Below are 16,162 nucleotides of genomic sequence, written 5' to 3' on the forward strand. Positions count from 1 at the left end.
TCTTATTCCAAATTTGACTCGATGTATCTGGAAGGGGTTAATGTTCCCCACCAATACAAATCCCTGTTTCAGATCCCATTTTCCTCTTTGCCACCATATGTGTGAGAGCTCAAGGTCTCAAAGATACCTCACCCACCCCATCTGCTTCACTAGGTACAACCCTGACTACATGTCATCAGAGGGGTATCACTGCTTTCATTGTCAAAAAGGCAACTACAGGCCCCTGTATAACTAATAGTCACCTCCTTGGCTATCAAATACAGAGCTCAAGGCAGTCTCTTGTACACCTTGGGCAAGAACTTGTTATTTAGAAGCAATGTGCTCTGCAGAGACAGCTTTGGGTAGGGGAACCACAGCACGTACAAGTGCCAAGTAGCCTCCAAAGTGCTGAAAGGGCACTGCAAGAGCATCCCAAGCAGAAGTCAGCAGTGCACAAATAACTAAGTCAGATTTCCTTTGGCAACAGGTGCACTCTAAAGGCATCCACCAGCAGCTTTTAAATCTGTAAGAGGCAAAAAATGATGAGCCAGAAAGCAGAGGCTGGAAGGGTTCATTCAGCCCCTACAATGCTCTGTCCAGTCTAATTCTACCCTCTTAATAAATCACTACTTGACTGGGGGTTGAATCTGAGTCAACAGGTCAAGAAAATTATCATCTCTCCTTTAGGATGGGAGGGAGAAGCCTGCTATTCAGCATCACAAGATGCAAGGTGACTGGTGAGCAGAAGACTTCAGTTGTATTTTACCCAAGTAAGCCTCTGAAGATATTTCAGTCTTCCTCATCTTCTTGTAACATGGCTTTTTGTTAACTTGTCACATATTTCAGTCTCTTTCCATGATTACAAATGTTAAGATTAAACCAGCTCTATTGGGCAAAAGAGTAGAAATGGTAATAAAAATAACCTGAACAAGACTTGAATTCATTACTTTTGAAACAGTAGCCTAAGGATGTACAAGTAGGCTTTGAAGTTTCTAATTTACATGACAAAAGTTGAAAGCTATCCGTTTAGTTACTTCAGGAGTTATTTTTCTTGTTACTAGAACAACAAAAACCCCACCAGAACAGATGAACATAAGGTCCTGAGGTTCAAACCAGCCCTGCATCTACTTCAATGTTCCCCAGCTCAGAAAAAACCACATTAAGCAAATTCAACTTGATGAGTGTTTTGGTTCTTCAATGAATACAGGAACATTTGTATTCTCTACTCCTATATTATGCTATAAATTGTTCCCTAAGTAGGTCACCAAAACGATTTCTGAATGTTTTAAGACAGATAATTCCTATGTGAACTCACAAAACAAAACCAGAGCCTTGGCTGTCAGGACAATGACAGATCTCCATCAAACCCACTGCTGTCAAAAAAAGTAAGGGGAGTGCTCTTTTTAACTTGGCATCTGCTATCATGATTCAACTCTTTGCAGAGAAATATACTATTACTCCATATGGCAGCTTCCCCAATTGTAAAAGGGCAGCCAACTTCTATGGCAATGAGAGCTAGCAAATTTGCAACGAAGTCTGGCACTAATGAATGCTCTGCTGTCTCAATATAAGGTAGCTGGAGGTTTCCTCACATGTTTTCTCTTTGCTTTGTTCTAGCAGAAGATGCTGCATGAAACAAACTGTGTTCTGATTCCTCTGGAGATTGACTAATCCAAATATTTCACTTCCTTCCTGATCAAAGGAAGCAGCAACTTGAGAGTGCCTCTATGAGAGTCCCAGTGTTATGACAGATGACAACTGTCACCTCCTAGAGCCTTCCAAACTTCCTTCAGAGCAGGAGGCAGGTTTTACCACATCTGACCCAAATGCAGTGATACAAACTCATCCACATGACCTGGATACAGAGGGAATCCAGCTTTTCCACAAGCTGGAAGGGCCCTCTGTGGAAGACAAGCACATGTAATTCATTCACTGTCCACATGCTCCATCGCATGACTGAGCTCAGAGCCCGAGTGTAGGACTGCTCGTTTGAGTGCCAGAGAAGCTATTTCGAGCTGTTTGCCCAAAGACTCATCAATAAGTCATAAGCCCCAGAATGGAAGTCAAAAGAAGGGAAAAAAACCCCAGTTGCTCAAGCAGAATAAATAGTAACTTCATTGCATTCTCTTAATCTAAAAAGAGAATGAGCTACTTCACAATATTCCCCTCTATGGGCTGCTACGCTACAGGAACACAACCTAGTTCCATCCCCTGGAGACTGGAGGCAAGCAAGGCGTGCTTCAGAGCAAGTTAACCACATCTTTGGAATACTAGGAAAATCATCCTGGAGGACCCAGCTACACAGAGAAGAGAGGCAGGAGTCCCTCACTGAGCTCCACTCCACAGTGGCTGCACATGGGAGGTAGAACTGCCTGCCTGAGAAGTACTTCAAGACCAGTGCCCTTGAGGCACATCAGGTCTGCTGGAGACAATCTCTGGTCAAAACCAGAGGGGAGCATCTCCCTGGATCTGTTGTGGGTTTATTTATCAGATTGGCAGCCCAGCCTGATAAAAAGCCTCATCTAGGGAATGCTGTCCCTGACATGCAGCAACAACCTCATTAATGAAACATTAGCTGCTCACGTCATTTCTCCTCTGCCTTTCCTGGAACATCTTGTTTGCCTTGGATTAAGCTATCTGGGGCAGGGATGTGCCAAATTCTTTGTAAAGCACCCTCAAGTTAAGAGCACTAAAGAAGTATTAATCACTCAGTAGCTGCCATCTTTCCTGCAATTCCTTTAATTGCCTCAATTCTTGGTGACAGCTCTTGCTGCCTCCTCCACCACAGGCATGGACTTTCTCTGCTCAGACCAGTTCATAAGTGCCTGGTTACCCTACACACTGGGCCAAACAAGCTGGGCTGAGCACCTGCTGCTTTCCCCCCCTGTACAGAATGAGCCAATCCTTACCTGGAGGTTGTTCAGAGGCTCCATTTTCATGACTGGTCCCAAAGTGTTGAGGGGCAGGGAGACATCAATACTTTGGTTTGGCATCAGAGGTGTGTGAATGGCCAGTGGGGTGCTTGGGATGACCCCGAAGCTGGGCAAGAGAAAAAGAGAGGCAATGAGAGCAGTACTGCACTGACCAGCACCTACTCCCCTTTTGCCAAGCACAAGCTGACTCACCTTCCATTACTCCTGAGCTGCCCCTGCTGTTACTCAAAGGGAGGAACACAGCTCAAAACAGCACTCAAAGTAGGACAAAGCACAGGAAACTCAATCAGGTCAGCATCACTGCAACATGCACCATCCTGCCCACGGGACCATCATCTGGGAGCTTCATTCCATCATCCATTATCCACATCATACTGGTCTATGTGCTGTGCAAGGAGCAGCCCCTGACCTCAAACTCAGGCCTCTTGGCTTACTCTTACAGAGCTGTAGAGCGCTGCAAATAGTGTGTATCACACACACTTCATGGCTGTTGTATCTTTGGGAGCTCTGGAAGAAGGAACTGAAGCCAACACAGAACAAATAGCCAAGGATGGGTACGTGGTTTGTAGCACAGAGCTGTAGAACAAATGAATCAACACAGCCAGCTGTCTGGTCCCAGATGACAGCGTCTGGCTCTGTTGTTTGGTTTGAGGCTCCTTCAGCTGGGGCTGTATACCACCATAGAAAAGCAAATGGTTCACTTGCCCTTCAGTCCAAGAGGCATTTAATTCCACAGGCATCTCTACTTCGTGCGGAGAAGAGGGAAGCAGCTAACATTTACCATAACACCTCTGTACTATGTACTGGCTTCGTTTCAAAACCAGATGCAAGCACGGATTCATAACAGTCCTGTCCACTCACAACTGTTTCTCTTTAGCAGCATTCACATGAGCTCAGAAGTGATATTTACATCAACAAAAACATAGGTGTGTACTTTTATTTTACGCACTACGGCACTGAGGCTGCCTCTGCACAGTGCCCGTGCATGGGGTTTGTCACTCCTCAAGGAACCAGGAGATGCCCATTCTTTGTTCTCTTTAGTTTTCAGCCATAAGGAGCTGAAACAAGAATATTCTCAGCAAGGGCCTACCCACATGGTTTGCCTTCTGCAGCCATTTCACCTCGGGGGATATAAGCCCTAGTGTTTTCCCTAGGACTCAGAGGGAAAACAAAGTTGTATTTTGCTACTAAGTGGTTGGTATTCCAGCACACTCGAGCTTTAGCTTTCTTTCCTTTTTTTAGTGCTTTATCCCTAGACTGCAGTGACTGTGATTAGTAGCAGCAGGAGAGGGGGAAAAGCAATAGAAACCTTCCACTCACAAGCCTTAATATTCAGACCCAAACTGCCAGCCCACTGCAGCTCTTTCCAATGCACCAGCCACAGTGGAAAGCTGGGGCAGGAGAACAGTATTTGTAGAAGAGTAAATAGTAGTAGGTTGTATACAGAATGTGTGCTGAGATGCAGCAAAGGGAGAAGCTGCTGGTTTACTGTATTGAAACTTCCTGCATCCTTGAGAAGTACCTGCATCCTTGAGAAGTACCATGGAGGTGTGGCTAGAACACAGCTTGATGTATGGGGAAAAAAAAATCACAAGCAAACCAGCTTTTTTCAGGCCAATTTGCATGAAATATTTGCACATAGCAGCTTAGGCAAAACTCTCCAGAAATACAGCAGTCCAGGGAGAACATTTACTAAGACTTAGTTAGCATAATGACTTTTGTAAGTAAATCTTCTTCATCCCAAGAAATCCCACATTTGCAAGGCTAACAGTGATATTAAAGAGACAGCTTCAGTGGATCTGCAGTATAGAGAACCCTTTTCCAGCAAAAGGATATTAAGAAATATGGGGAACACTTCAGTCACAAGATACCCTTCACAGTCTTAACAAGAAGCAGCCTGATCCTTGCTCAAGATAACATAGAGCAAGCCACACAATAAGCTGACTAGGAAGGCTTATTTGTGGGAAGACACCATGGCTGTTCTGCCATGTCATGTCTTTTGGCTGGGATGGGTTTCAGGGAACAATCTGTGTGCTCCAAACACTCAAGTGGCTGCTCCTTCTGACAAAATCCTTTTGCTGCCAATGAGAGGGAAAACATGTGTCACAGGCTCTTAACTTGCAACTTCTTCAGTGACAAATAGCTTTATTAATGAGACCTGTACTTCCAGACAGGCTGAGGGACAGCACAGCAATTAAGTCAGGAGGTGAAGGCATTACAGACTGATACTTGTGCAGCTCAAATGTGTGCCTGTTTACACTCTTGCTTTCCTCGGGGCTCTTACTGGCTATAAAACCACTAACCTGCCTAACAACTCATGAGGCTGCTTTAAAACTCTGCAGAGATTAAATGGGGCAGATGCTGTTTCTGAGCTAGGAGACCATCTGCTGCCCATTGCCTCACAGATTTATCAGTCTGTATTCCCAGCCATTTCACACAACTGGGGTGTGATGGAGAATTCAGGCTGCATCATACAGCTGTTTCCATAATTGCATCATATACCTATATAAAAGTCCTCCGTGTATCTATCCATGTAGACATAGACTCCTTTCATAGGAGCATGCAATCTTTTTAAGAGGAAGTGGATTGATTCCTTACCTGTTCTTATTGAACTGAATGGCAAAGTCAGTCATGTGCTGCAAAGCCTTGTTGGTAAAGTTCATCTCCATGTAGATGTGTCCCTGCCTGTGACTGAATGTGCCTGAGATCTCCAGTCCTTTAGCTTTCACTGCAGGCAACCAAACCTTGAACACAAAAGATGTCATTCAGCATAAGTCTGGCCTGAAGACAACAAACAAGTACAGTTTTCCAAGCAACAGAGAAGTCCTGAGTCTGGAAATTCAGCTACATTGACACATTCAGCCCACAAATGCTAAAGAAACTCTACAGGGAAGACACAACATGGGGTCTTGAAAGGATCAAGCTCACCAATGAGTAATAAGCTCACTGCTCCCCATCTGTATTTGCCCACAGTACTCACATAAGAATTCAAATATACTATAGCATTAGTGTGCACAAGAAACAGGGAAAGCTTGTGTCCATCACACTAACGCAAGACTTACCAAGTCTGCTGGTGGACAGGCTTCTCCAAGGACATGTTGGGCTATTAGAGGCAGGACAACACTAAAGTTTGAACCAAATAAAATCATAGGGCTCATACTACTACCTGCCTGGGTTCTGAAGTCCCAAATCATCTTTATGGGAAAAACCCAGACCCAAATTTGAGTGGTGCAAGATGAAGTACTTCTTAGCTCAAAATTACTGGGGTCTTCTGTACCTGGTCTTACATACGGTGTACTATTTACTAGCAAGCTAAAGACCAAAAGCTTTGAGTATGCTCTGCAGTGCCTTGAGACCCTAGATTTCATAGGATGACTTTGGTTTACTCATCCATTGAGTGTTTAATCAGAGTTTTGTTTATTCCCTTTCAGGCATGAAAGGCTGAATGTGAGCTCCCCCACAGCCTGTTACCAGAACCACGTTCTGCATCTCACAAGCCCTTCAGACTAAGCACACTTCAGTCACTGCATCTGTGATCTCTGTCACTAAGAGAGCATTTCTCTGCATTACGCTGCAGTGTGCTCATCCATCACGTGGTTTTACCTTCACTGTCATACTGGATTACTCCAAATAAACATATCTTCTATGAAAGCTGGAGCAAATTGCATCCCGCCCTCAGTTTCCTGGGGAAGCTTACTAAGAAGCAGGTCTCCAGCAACGTGCTGCTTACACAAAATTGGGCTTCTTTTATCTTACAAGGGCTGTTCTTTGGAGTAATATTATTACAGGCAAAATGAGGGAACTGCTAAAGACAGAAGTATGTAACTTACAATTAGCATGGTCTCCAACACAGTTACTCTGCCTGAGCATCCCTAATGGGACTGAGTTGAACTGTGTGCCTCAATAGCACAAGAGACCCACAATAAAGGGGACAAGCGAGCAACCTCTAACTTCTTGTAGCCCAAGGTAAAGCAATACACTGGGGATGATTCTTTTTCCTTACGTACAGACTTTGGAGCCACATATCCTCCAGGAGCCATGCCTATACCAGAGGAGAGCTCGAAGAGATCATTGAGTCCACTGCTCACCACGGCCGGGGTGGGTGAAGGGGCAAAGGTGGCTGGCACAGAGGAGGGAATGTAGGTCTGCCCCACCTGGAGGAGGTAGAAAGAACAAGCACTGGTTAACATCACGTATGAAGAGCACTACTTATTAAATAAAGCACGAATTCAGGCAATATACTCAATATTTTAAAGCCGTTTGCAGCTTCCCTCTTGAATTATCAATAGTGCTAAATAATGCATTTGAGCCCCAAAGCTCCTGGCAACTAATCCCTACACTCAGCTATTGCCTCAACCATGCAATAGCTTTCACATCATTTCTTATAGCTCCAGTTACCTAATCCCACGGTAGAGGAATCTTTCTTCTCCATCTCTCCCCCTCAAAATAACAATATGCTTTGTGGATCTACCCTATACAAACCCAGGGAAAGAAAACTGTGCTTCAAATCTTCCCCCAACTATGGCACTCTTCAGGAACCTTCCTGATTTTGCATATCCAGAGATAGCAAGGGAATCATGACCGTATTGTGTGCTCCCACCCAAAGCCAGAGCTCTGCATTCTCAGCACTATGGTCCAAAAGGTTCATTACATGAAGCAGAACTAGTTGTCTCTGCCACAGGACAATCTTTCTGCAACAAGGGCAATCCTTCCCTCTCAGGATTTAAACAAGGGCACCAAACCTGGAGGATTAACCTTTAGGTGCCCAGCTCCAGTTGGGACAGTCACCCTCTAGTTAGACTCCCATGTTCTCCTTTACTCTGAGCAGGAAGAATTATGTGCTTGAGAAGAGGATTCACCAGTCAGCAGCCCAGGGACAGGCAGAAGGGCTAAGGCAGGCAATAGGATAGTGATGACAGGTATGAAGTCTCACTGCTGTTCTGTTGCTCAGGAAGCCACTTGAGATGTGGTGTTCAATCAACCCCTTGGACAGGGAGGACTGGTGCTTTTACACAACTGCTTGGTGGGTTTGTGATGGCACAGGAAGGCAGAGGCCTGGCTTTGGAAGTACAATCTCTGTAGAGTAAATATCTCCCACATGCTGGTCTGTACGGCCTGGGGCTACAGGTACACTGTGCCACCAGCTCTCCTCTGCCCTGGTGCTGAGGTTAGAAAGGAATGCAGGAGTCACAGGAAAAGAAGGAGAGAGAATGACTGCAGCCAGAACAAGGGTCTCTGAAAAGCCCCCATTCCAGAACTGAGTATGCTTTCCTCACTGAATTACTGCCTACACAGTCCTGGGAAGAGGGACTGGAGCTTTCTCCAGGAGACTGCTTTTGGCTGTGGGTTGGAGACACACTCCCTCCTGCTCACTGCATCTCCCAGTCACTTTGCATCCTTTTCCCATGCTTTATTGGAAGAAGCTGGTATGTGTTTGAAGTCAAGGGTGCTGTGGAAGCAGCCTGAAAGTCTCCCATGTCCTGGCAGGCACTCTAGGCACTAGGACACTCACAGAGCACAGGCACAGAGGAGGAGGCCAGTGGCCGGCAGGGTTCAGCACTGACTACATGCATGAGGAAAGCTCGGACCACCTCTTCCTGATGTTCAGGAAAAACCTTATGTGGCATTTGGGAGGAGAAAAGCTGAGTTCAGACAAGCCCATGGTGACACTAGGTTAGGGTTACAGCAGAGCAGGCTTTGTGAGTAGAGATGTAAGCACCTTGGCCTTTCAGCTCCCAAAGCAGCTGCACAAGGACTGGGGTACTGCCAGTGGTAATGCTGGTGCTCAACCCAAAAGCTCTGAGATAGAAGAGCTAAGCAGATAGTCAACAGCTCTGGCTGCTCTTAGGAAAGCCCAGGTGACACCGGGACTCAAAGCAACACAGATGGGGACCCATGTGTTTCAGTTGCATTTGTCCATTTCCAAACATCTTGAGGGATTTTAAAGCATCTTCCAGCACACACAATGGGTGAGGTTGTACTGGAACACCCTGAGCTTTGAGCAGCACACACAATGGGTGAGGTTGTACTGGAACACCCTGAGCTTTGAGCAGCACACACAATGGGTGAGGTTGTACTGGAACACCCTGAGCTTTGAGCAGCACACACAATGGGTGAGGTTGTACTGGAACACCCTGAGCTTTGAGCAGCACACACAATGGGTGAGGTTGTACTGGAACACCCTGAGCTTTGAGCAGCACACACAATGGGTGAGGTTGTACTGGAACACCCTGAGCTTTGAGCAGCTTTTTAAATTGGGGAAAAAAAAGGAATGGCACTTACTGCCGGGCTTCCTCCAATGCCCCCGCCAAGGTCACTGCCAAGCTGAAAGAGAGAAGGAGAAAGAGGAGAGAAAGACCGAGTTCATTTAAGCCAAGTGTCAGCAGGCTGGAGTGGAGCTGGGCTGCCTGCACTGCTCCCTCGCTTGCCGCGCATAGGACAGACAGAAACGCAATGAAAGCACAGGGAACAGAGGGGTTTTTTGCTGTTGTGGGAGCAGAGCTGTTGCAGAACTACCCCCCACACCTACAGTGGACAGGAGTGTTTTTGCAGGTTAATAAGAACAAAAGCTCATCCCTTCTTGCGCCTGTCATCTGCACCAAATCCCTGTCCAGTTCTTTGTGCTTCATGCACCAGTGCTTTCCCTTCACCCCACCATGCTGGCTGCCTGCAGCCCTGAGCAGCTCCACAAAACCCAGTGGGGTAGCTGTGAAATGGCATAAAAATAAAGCTGACAGGAAGCTCACTTCCTGAAAGCTTTGGTTTTCTAGGGAACAGCTATGAACAACAGGAAAACACAAAGCATCTTGGCTATGTTCCTCTGACATGCGGCTCTATTCAATAAGGAGGAAGAAAGAGAACGGGCTATTATAACAGCTCAGATAGGTGGGCTTTTCTTCCTTTTGAAGATGCTCCCCTCCCTTAGACAGGAATAAATCAGCTTCATGATCTAATGGGCCACTCAAATAGTAAAGAGACCTTACAGTGCACTAGAATGTTTCAGCAATGATCTCTGCCAAGCTACACAGCTACAGCTTGAAGCGACTGAAATAGCCACTGTGTACCACCCGCGCAACCCTCCATAAACACTAAACCCTCTCTGGAGCCCTTCTGCCAAACCATCCTGCAGCCCACCTAGGAGCTGTCCTGCCATGAACTCCCTTTACAAAGCATCCAGACCACTTCCTCAGTGATAAAGCCCCGTTTTTAAACATCCATACCATTCTACATGCTTCAGAGAACTCAGTGATCAGGACAGACTCCAAAGCTGGCTACAAGTGCTGTGTGCAAGTACATCACTCCTGTGAATATTTATAAACCACCTGATAGATGCTGATAGCCAGGAGGAAATAAGCATAGGTCTGCACTGGGTATTCACTACAGAGACATCTCCAGGCATATCTGTGTCCCAGGCTTTTGTTTTCAGAAGACCATGGTAGCTTTCTCCTACTGCAGGGTCTCTTTTTGGTCACATTCAGACACGGATCATGCCCCAGCAATGTGCATGGAGGATGAGGCAAGTGCAGGGGTGAGGTAGAAGCCAGCCCCCATGGGGAAAAGGCTGGACTAGCAGACCAGAACAACACAGATGCAGATGTCTTTGCTCTTCCATTTGATCAGGGTTTGGGGAGGTCTATCTGCTTTAAAAAGCATTTGACAAACTGGGTCAACAAAGGCTCTAGGTACAGTATTCAAATGTATGCTGATATGTTAAGATATTGAAAAAGATACACAATATAGGTGAAGTAGAAGCTTCCAGGTAAGTCTGTGCTTAAAGCCAAGACGGCTCCAACCTTTTCTCTCTACACAAAAGATTTGGAACCTCAACTGTGTTCTGGTCCCCAATAGCCTGTTCCCCGGGAGATCTCATGGCAAATGTACTCTATGCTGGTCAAGAGATACCATAAAGCTTCGTAATTATCTCCCTCAGAGCACAGATAAAAAGGATAAAATGCCTTGAGAACAGCAGTGAATTGCAAGACAGTGATTTACAGATGATAACTACCCTCCAACAATACTAAAATCTGACAAATCCCTGTGCTGTTCTGCATCCCCATTCTATCCTCTCCTTCCCCTGGTCCCCACAGGAGTCACCCAATGCAACATTAGCTACCATGAGTAGGTGTCAGAGAAGTACAAATCACACACAATTTGCCTTTTGTTAAGAAGCCTTAAGAGCTCTTTTTATCCTGTGTGAAGCTCAGTTTATCCCTACTTGAGGTCACGGCAGAAAGTTATAGGACATCCCTCATCTTCTGCAACAGCCACCTCTTCATAGAGCAAACCCATCCTCTTGCTGCCCATGGCAGTGCTCAGTGCAAGCCCAGCTTACTGAAGAGATAACAGATTAAACTGAGCAACTCCAAAGTCAAAAGAAAGATCAGGCACAGACTGAAGGAAGCCAGCCAGAGGATGCAAATCCAATTAATACTAAGCTTATAAAATAGCATTTATTACACTGTCAGGTCTTCCCCTCTGAAACAGCCTGGCAGAGCACAGTTTTGTGCTATAGCCTGCTCTTTAAGCCAAGCCATGTTTTAGATTAATATATCAGATCATTTACATCTTGTTACTGGCTCACTGAGGAGTAATAAATGCAACTATTACACCTCATCCCTATTCGTAGTCTTGCATGCAGATGAACTTTACACTTTATACTGACAGGCAGTGAAGTCCAGAGGAAACAGGAAAAAGGCAAAGAATCAACTTCATCTCCAGATATTACTGTATGCATGGAGGATTTCTGGTACTGTTGTCTGAAGCAGGAGAAAGACTGGTTTATCAAGCAGCAAGCATTTTACAAAGGGTATTATGGAAATGACTGAATAATTCTGCATAATGAAGCCAGATGTTAACTATTGTACCACTTCCTACTACGCTCATCATAAGAAGCTGCAGGCTAGGAATCCAACCTCAGAGAAACCCATACACTGGTATCTGCATGCATTCACTGTGAGGAATAACATATTGGGGCTCCTCAAGCTATCAGCAAGCCTTCCATTTTCCCTAATTGTCAGGCCTTGGGGGAAAAGCAGAATTTGGAGTTATTGCCTGTCTTGAGCCAAGATTCCAGCTCTCACCCCCTACAAGGCAGAGAAGAAAAACCTCACTGGCTCAGAGAATTTACCATTAGATTTCTAGATTGCACCTAATTCCTCTGTGGGAGGAAGGATCTCTTCAATGCCAGGAAGCTGTGACCTGCTCCTCCTGAAGCCCTGCTTCAGTCACAGAAGGGGTCTGCACACAGCAGGCTGCCACTCTTCTGGCTCCCAGCTTGGGAGTAAGTGCTGCAGATGTGCTGCAAAGCTTCAGAGCAAGCTTCAAGGAGCTGGCAGCTTCGCCAGGTCCCTAGAGCCAGAGATGGTTCTACCTACATAGTGAAAAGAGAAGTGACAACACATATACTTCAACAGAAATGAAAGGGGGGAAGTTAGTAAACAACCAATCAGTTCCACATCAGATCTGGGGTGCACAACCCACTGCAGCAGCACAGAAATCCCTTTCTCTGTTTCTCTTTCCTGTCACCCTCCTACAGCACCAATGCTTTCCCCATTCAGAAACTACAGGCCTGGTTTACCCAGTCCCCCTGCAAGATGCCCAAGACCTAACTTTATTCCAGACTCAAAAGGATGGCAGAGACGGTAACAGCAATGTGTGTGATTAAGAGGGAAGGAGGAAGGCAGAGGGAACAGGAACCAATTACCCACAGACAATCCTCTCCCATCTGGAGTGACAGGCAGAGTGCAGAAGGAAAGAAGCAGATATTAGTCAGGCATGAAGTGCTGCTGAACCAATTCCCCAGGGCTGGCTGCTCTGGTTAACCATTTCCATTCATCTCAGGGGTGGGCAGCCACTCCTGCTGGGAGGACAACATAAACCTGCATTACAGGAGAGCAGGCAACAGCCCCATGGAGGAAAGGACCAGGCTAATGGCACTGTGAGCACTCCTCAGACTTGCTGTGAAGGTGGAGTGGATGAGAGCTGCCACTTGATGGCCAAGGGGAACTCAAAGCACTGCAGAGCCCTGATCCTGAGCCCAAAGTTGACAAGTTTGCCTCTTCCTGAAGAGCATAAAGCCTCTACCCAATGTGAAGAGCTGATGGCTTCAGGGGATGAACAGGGAGCCTTGGCCACCAAACACACAAAGTTCCTGAACTCTCTTTATCCCTCCAAACCCATCCCGTTATAACAGCACTCAAGCAGCCACATGGGTTTAAAGAAGAAGCTAGGCTCAACCCTGTATCAATAAAACCTCTTCCCAAACTGCACTGGTATCTTTACTTTGTATTAGTTGGCTTGGACGGTGTTGCTCTGCAGTGGAAGAGCATCTGCCCTGCAATCCCAGCTCGGTGTAAGCAGTTATGCTGACTTATGAAGTGCAGCAGTGCTGGAGTTACTGCATTAGCAGGGTTTATTTGCATCTTAACAGCAGCTTGTAATGAAGTGACTCTGCTGAAGTGTCCATGTGATCTGGAGGGGTTACAATCACTTCTGCAATGTGACGTGAGGCATTTGGAGCTCCAAAACATAACCAGGAGGGTGGAGCCAGGGACAGAAGCTGCAACAACCACTGCTCAATAACCACTTTGCCTTGCGTCCATCGCATCTCCAGGGCTTTCAGAGCAGCGATGCATTATACAGAGCCATCATTCATGGCTTAATGGGGGACAAATGCTGCCTCCCCTCTCCCTCAGATCCCAAACCAAGAGTTAAGCATGCCAAGGAGCTAGATGGGAGCATGCCCTCAGTAACACAGCTGCCATTTAACAACAATCAGGCAATGGGGCTGAAGGAAATGGTGAGAGCAGGGTTGCTAGCAGGCCACTTCATCTGCTGACTTCCTGATGGGCTGTAGGCATCTCATTGCAATGCCACTGTGGCTCACACTGAGGCATTTTCAGTTCCTCATTTGCTGCCTATTTTATGTGACTGTTTTCTTACTACCAAGCCAGGCTACCATCCAAACCAAGGTGAGCTGTGACAAAGGTGGCAGAGGATGGGTTATGCTGCCAATACCATAGCCACTAGTTTCACTAGCACTTTACCTTGCTGAATGATTTCCATCAGCAAATAAAACTAAGTGCTAACATCTCCATTTCTGACGTGCAAAAAAGCAGCTCTGCAAAGCTCTGGCAGTCCTATCACCGTTGCAGCAACAAAAGCCTTAAATCAGACATGAATGAGTGACCCACCAGAAGAGCTCCTTTTCCATATCAGCACTGCTCCAGCAATGGACACCTGCCCTTTGTCAGAAATCCTAACCAATGTCCTCTGTAGATCATCAAACCAGAACAGCCCAGATGAAAGGAGATGCTCAGCGCCTTGTCAGAGGCTGTGGAAGCATCCCATCCACTGCATAAATGGATGCTGGGGCTGATGTGGTATAGGCACACTCACGCTGTAGCTCCAGGAAAAGGTAAATGAAGTAACTTTCCTAGGATTATACACAGCAAGTCATCTGCAGAGCCAGGAGAGGAAGTTGGCACTTTTGGGCTTCAACAACTATGGGAGGCTTCCTACTCTGAGCATGGGAAATAACTCTGTGTAAGTTTTCCTTTTATACACCACTGGTGAGTCCCTGACCAACCTCAACAAGCCAGGGTACTGTCCACTGAGGCCACACTTTGAACTCTCCACTTGAGAGCATCAGCGAGGGAGGAGTGACCATCCTTCTGGAATCCTTCTGGATCAGGCAGGCACTCACCACTGCTGGAACAGGAGCTTCTTCCCAGGCTGCCAAGCCTACAGGCATCCAGAGCCCTGGACACCCCATAGGAGAGAGTAAGCTAGAGCTCATGTCCCTGGCCTCCACCACACTTCAGAGCAAGCACAACAGCAGGACACAGCCCTGAATCATGCAAAGGAGACCTCTAGGGTCAGCCCCCCCCCTTTATATCCAACCTGATTCCATAGAGGGGCACAGTTCCACCTGGAACAGCAGAAATCAGCCCAGGTATTACAGGAAACTGCAGTGTTTATCAACCAGCTTTACAATGCAGGACTAAATCAGTCTGATCAGCTGCCAGCCTTGAATCAATAACAGTCTTGTAGATGAGTGGCTAGAGTATTAAATAAAATCCTTACATAAGAGACAATCCAAGCATGTCCATTCCTACAGATTTACTGCTCTGCCCCCAGGTTTAGAGCCAGCCTCCCTGGCTCCCAGCCCGAGCTCTCATACCCAGTGGATCTTCAGAGCAAATGAACACACAGAAAGGTTTAAAGGCAAAGTGACCCTGACTCATTAGAGCACAGAAAGACAGCTTACACCGCGCTGCCTCAACACTAAACCAGGAGTTGGAGGGCTGTCTATGATCTGAATTAAGTTTAGGCACTGATGAAGTGGCTTTAAGGGGATAAAGCATCAGCTCTCAGCATGCACAACTCTGCACCCGGCATTCTGCTGTCCAAGCAAGTTTTTCTTCTCCCACATCACTACTTTACACTGTGGAGACCTCGACAGCTTTGTAACAATGGGCTTAGTCACTGTTTCACCGACAAGATAGCAAAGCAGAGGTCTGCCCAGGGTGGCAAAGAGGGGCACAACCCAGAGCAGGCTCACTGCTGGCTCTGGTCACTGGAGAACAGCTCTCTGTAAGGCATACAGCTCTGGCTATAGGCAAAGCATATCAACTTCTAACTAAAGGCTTCCCCCTCCCCTTTTTTACTACCACATGCTCAGCATCTGTGCATGCACAATATGCATGTTACATTGATACCAATTACAGGACTTACTAAGGCAATGAAACAGTTACTAAAGAAATGAACCTTACAAAAAGCTGGATTCTCACTGGTCATGGGGATAAATATCTAGCAAGGCTGAGAAAAACTCCAATGAACACTATTAATTTGGTGTTTATCCAGTTTTATAACATGCAGTCTCCATATAAATGCCTGGATTTAAAAAACCCCAGTTTAGGAGATGCAGGCTGACATTTGCAATGGAAGTGAATGCTGCTGGTGTTTCTTGCTTAGTCCTGTTGGGACTCTCACTGAAAGAGCATCCCTCTGAAGACAGACACCCTGCAAAGGAAAGGAGACCTTAACAAACACACAAGAGCTACAAGTCTCCAAGGGGTTCAACACATAATAGTGAGTGAATGTGACAACCTGGCTCAGATCCTGGCAGCAGCTTCTTCCAAGACCTTCAGCTGCCTTTGAGACACTGGCAGTACTGATGCAATCTCACCACCACAGCAACAGACCATGACTTTGTGCATCAGCTCAAGCCCATCCTAAACCCTTATCTT

The 16,162-nt window shown here is 46.4% G+C and overlaps 1 protein-coding gene across 3 annotated transcripts in view; it reads right to left on the reverse strand.

Moving 5' to 3' along the window:
* The window catches only part of AP2B1 (adaptor related protein complex 2 subunit beta 1), a 72,897-nt gene that overhangs the window by 17,330 nt on the left and 39,405 nt on the right, over window positions 1-16,162 (reverse strand). For 2 of the 3 annotated variants that reach the window (XM_034068689.1, XM_034068690.1), the window contains exons 15-18: window positions 9,195-9,236; window positions 6,920-7,066; window positions 5,511-5,656; window positions 2,889-3,018 (exon numbers count right to left, since the gene is read on the reverse strand). In XM_034068689.1, coding sequence (XP_033924580.1) covers window positions 2,889-3,018; window positions 5,511-5,656; window positions 6,920-7,066; window positions 9,195-9,236 — 465 coding nt within the window. The remainder of the gene's footprint in view (window positions 1-2,888; window positions 3,019-5,510; window positions 5,657-6,919; window positions 7,067-9,194; window positions 9,237-16,162) is intronic. The other variant, XM_034068691.1, reaches the window with a different exon arrangement.

This window comes from Melopsittacus undulatus, chromosome 13 (genome assembly GCF_012275295.1).
Source record: "Melopsittacus undulatus isolate bMelUnd1 chromosome 13, bMelUnd1.mat.Z, whole genome shotgun sequence".
Taxonomy (NCBI): domain Eukaryota; kingdom Metazoa; phylum Chordata; class Aves; order Psittaciformes; family Psittaculidae; genus Melopsittacus; species Melopsittacus undulatus.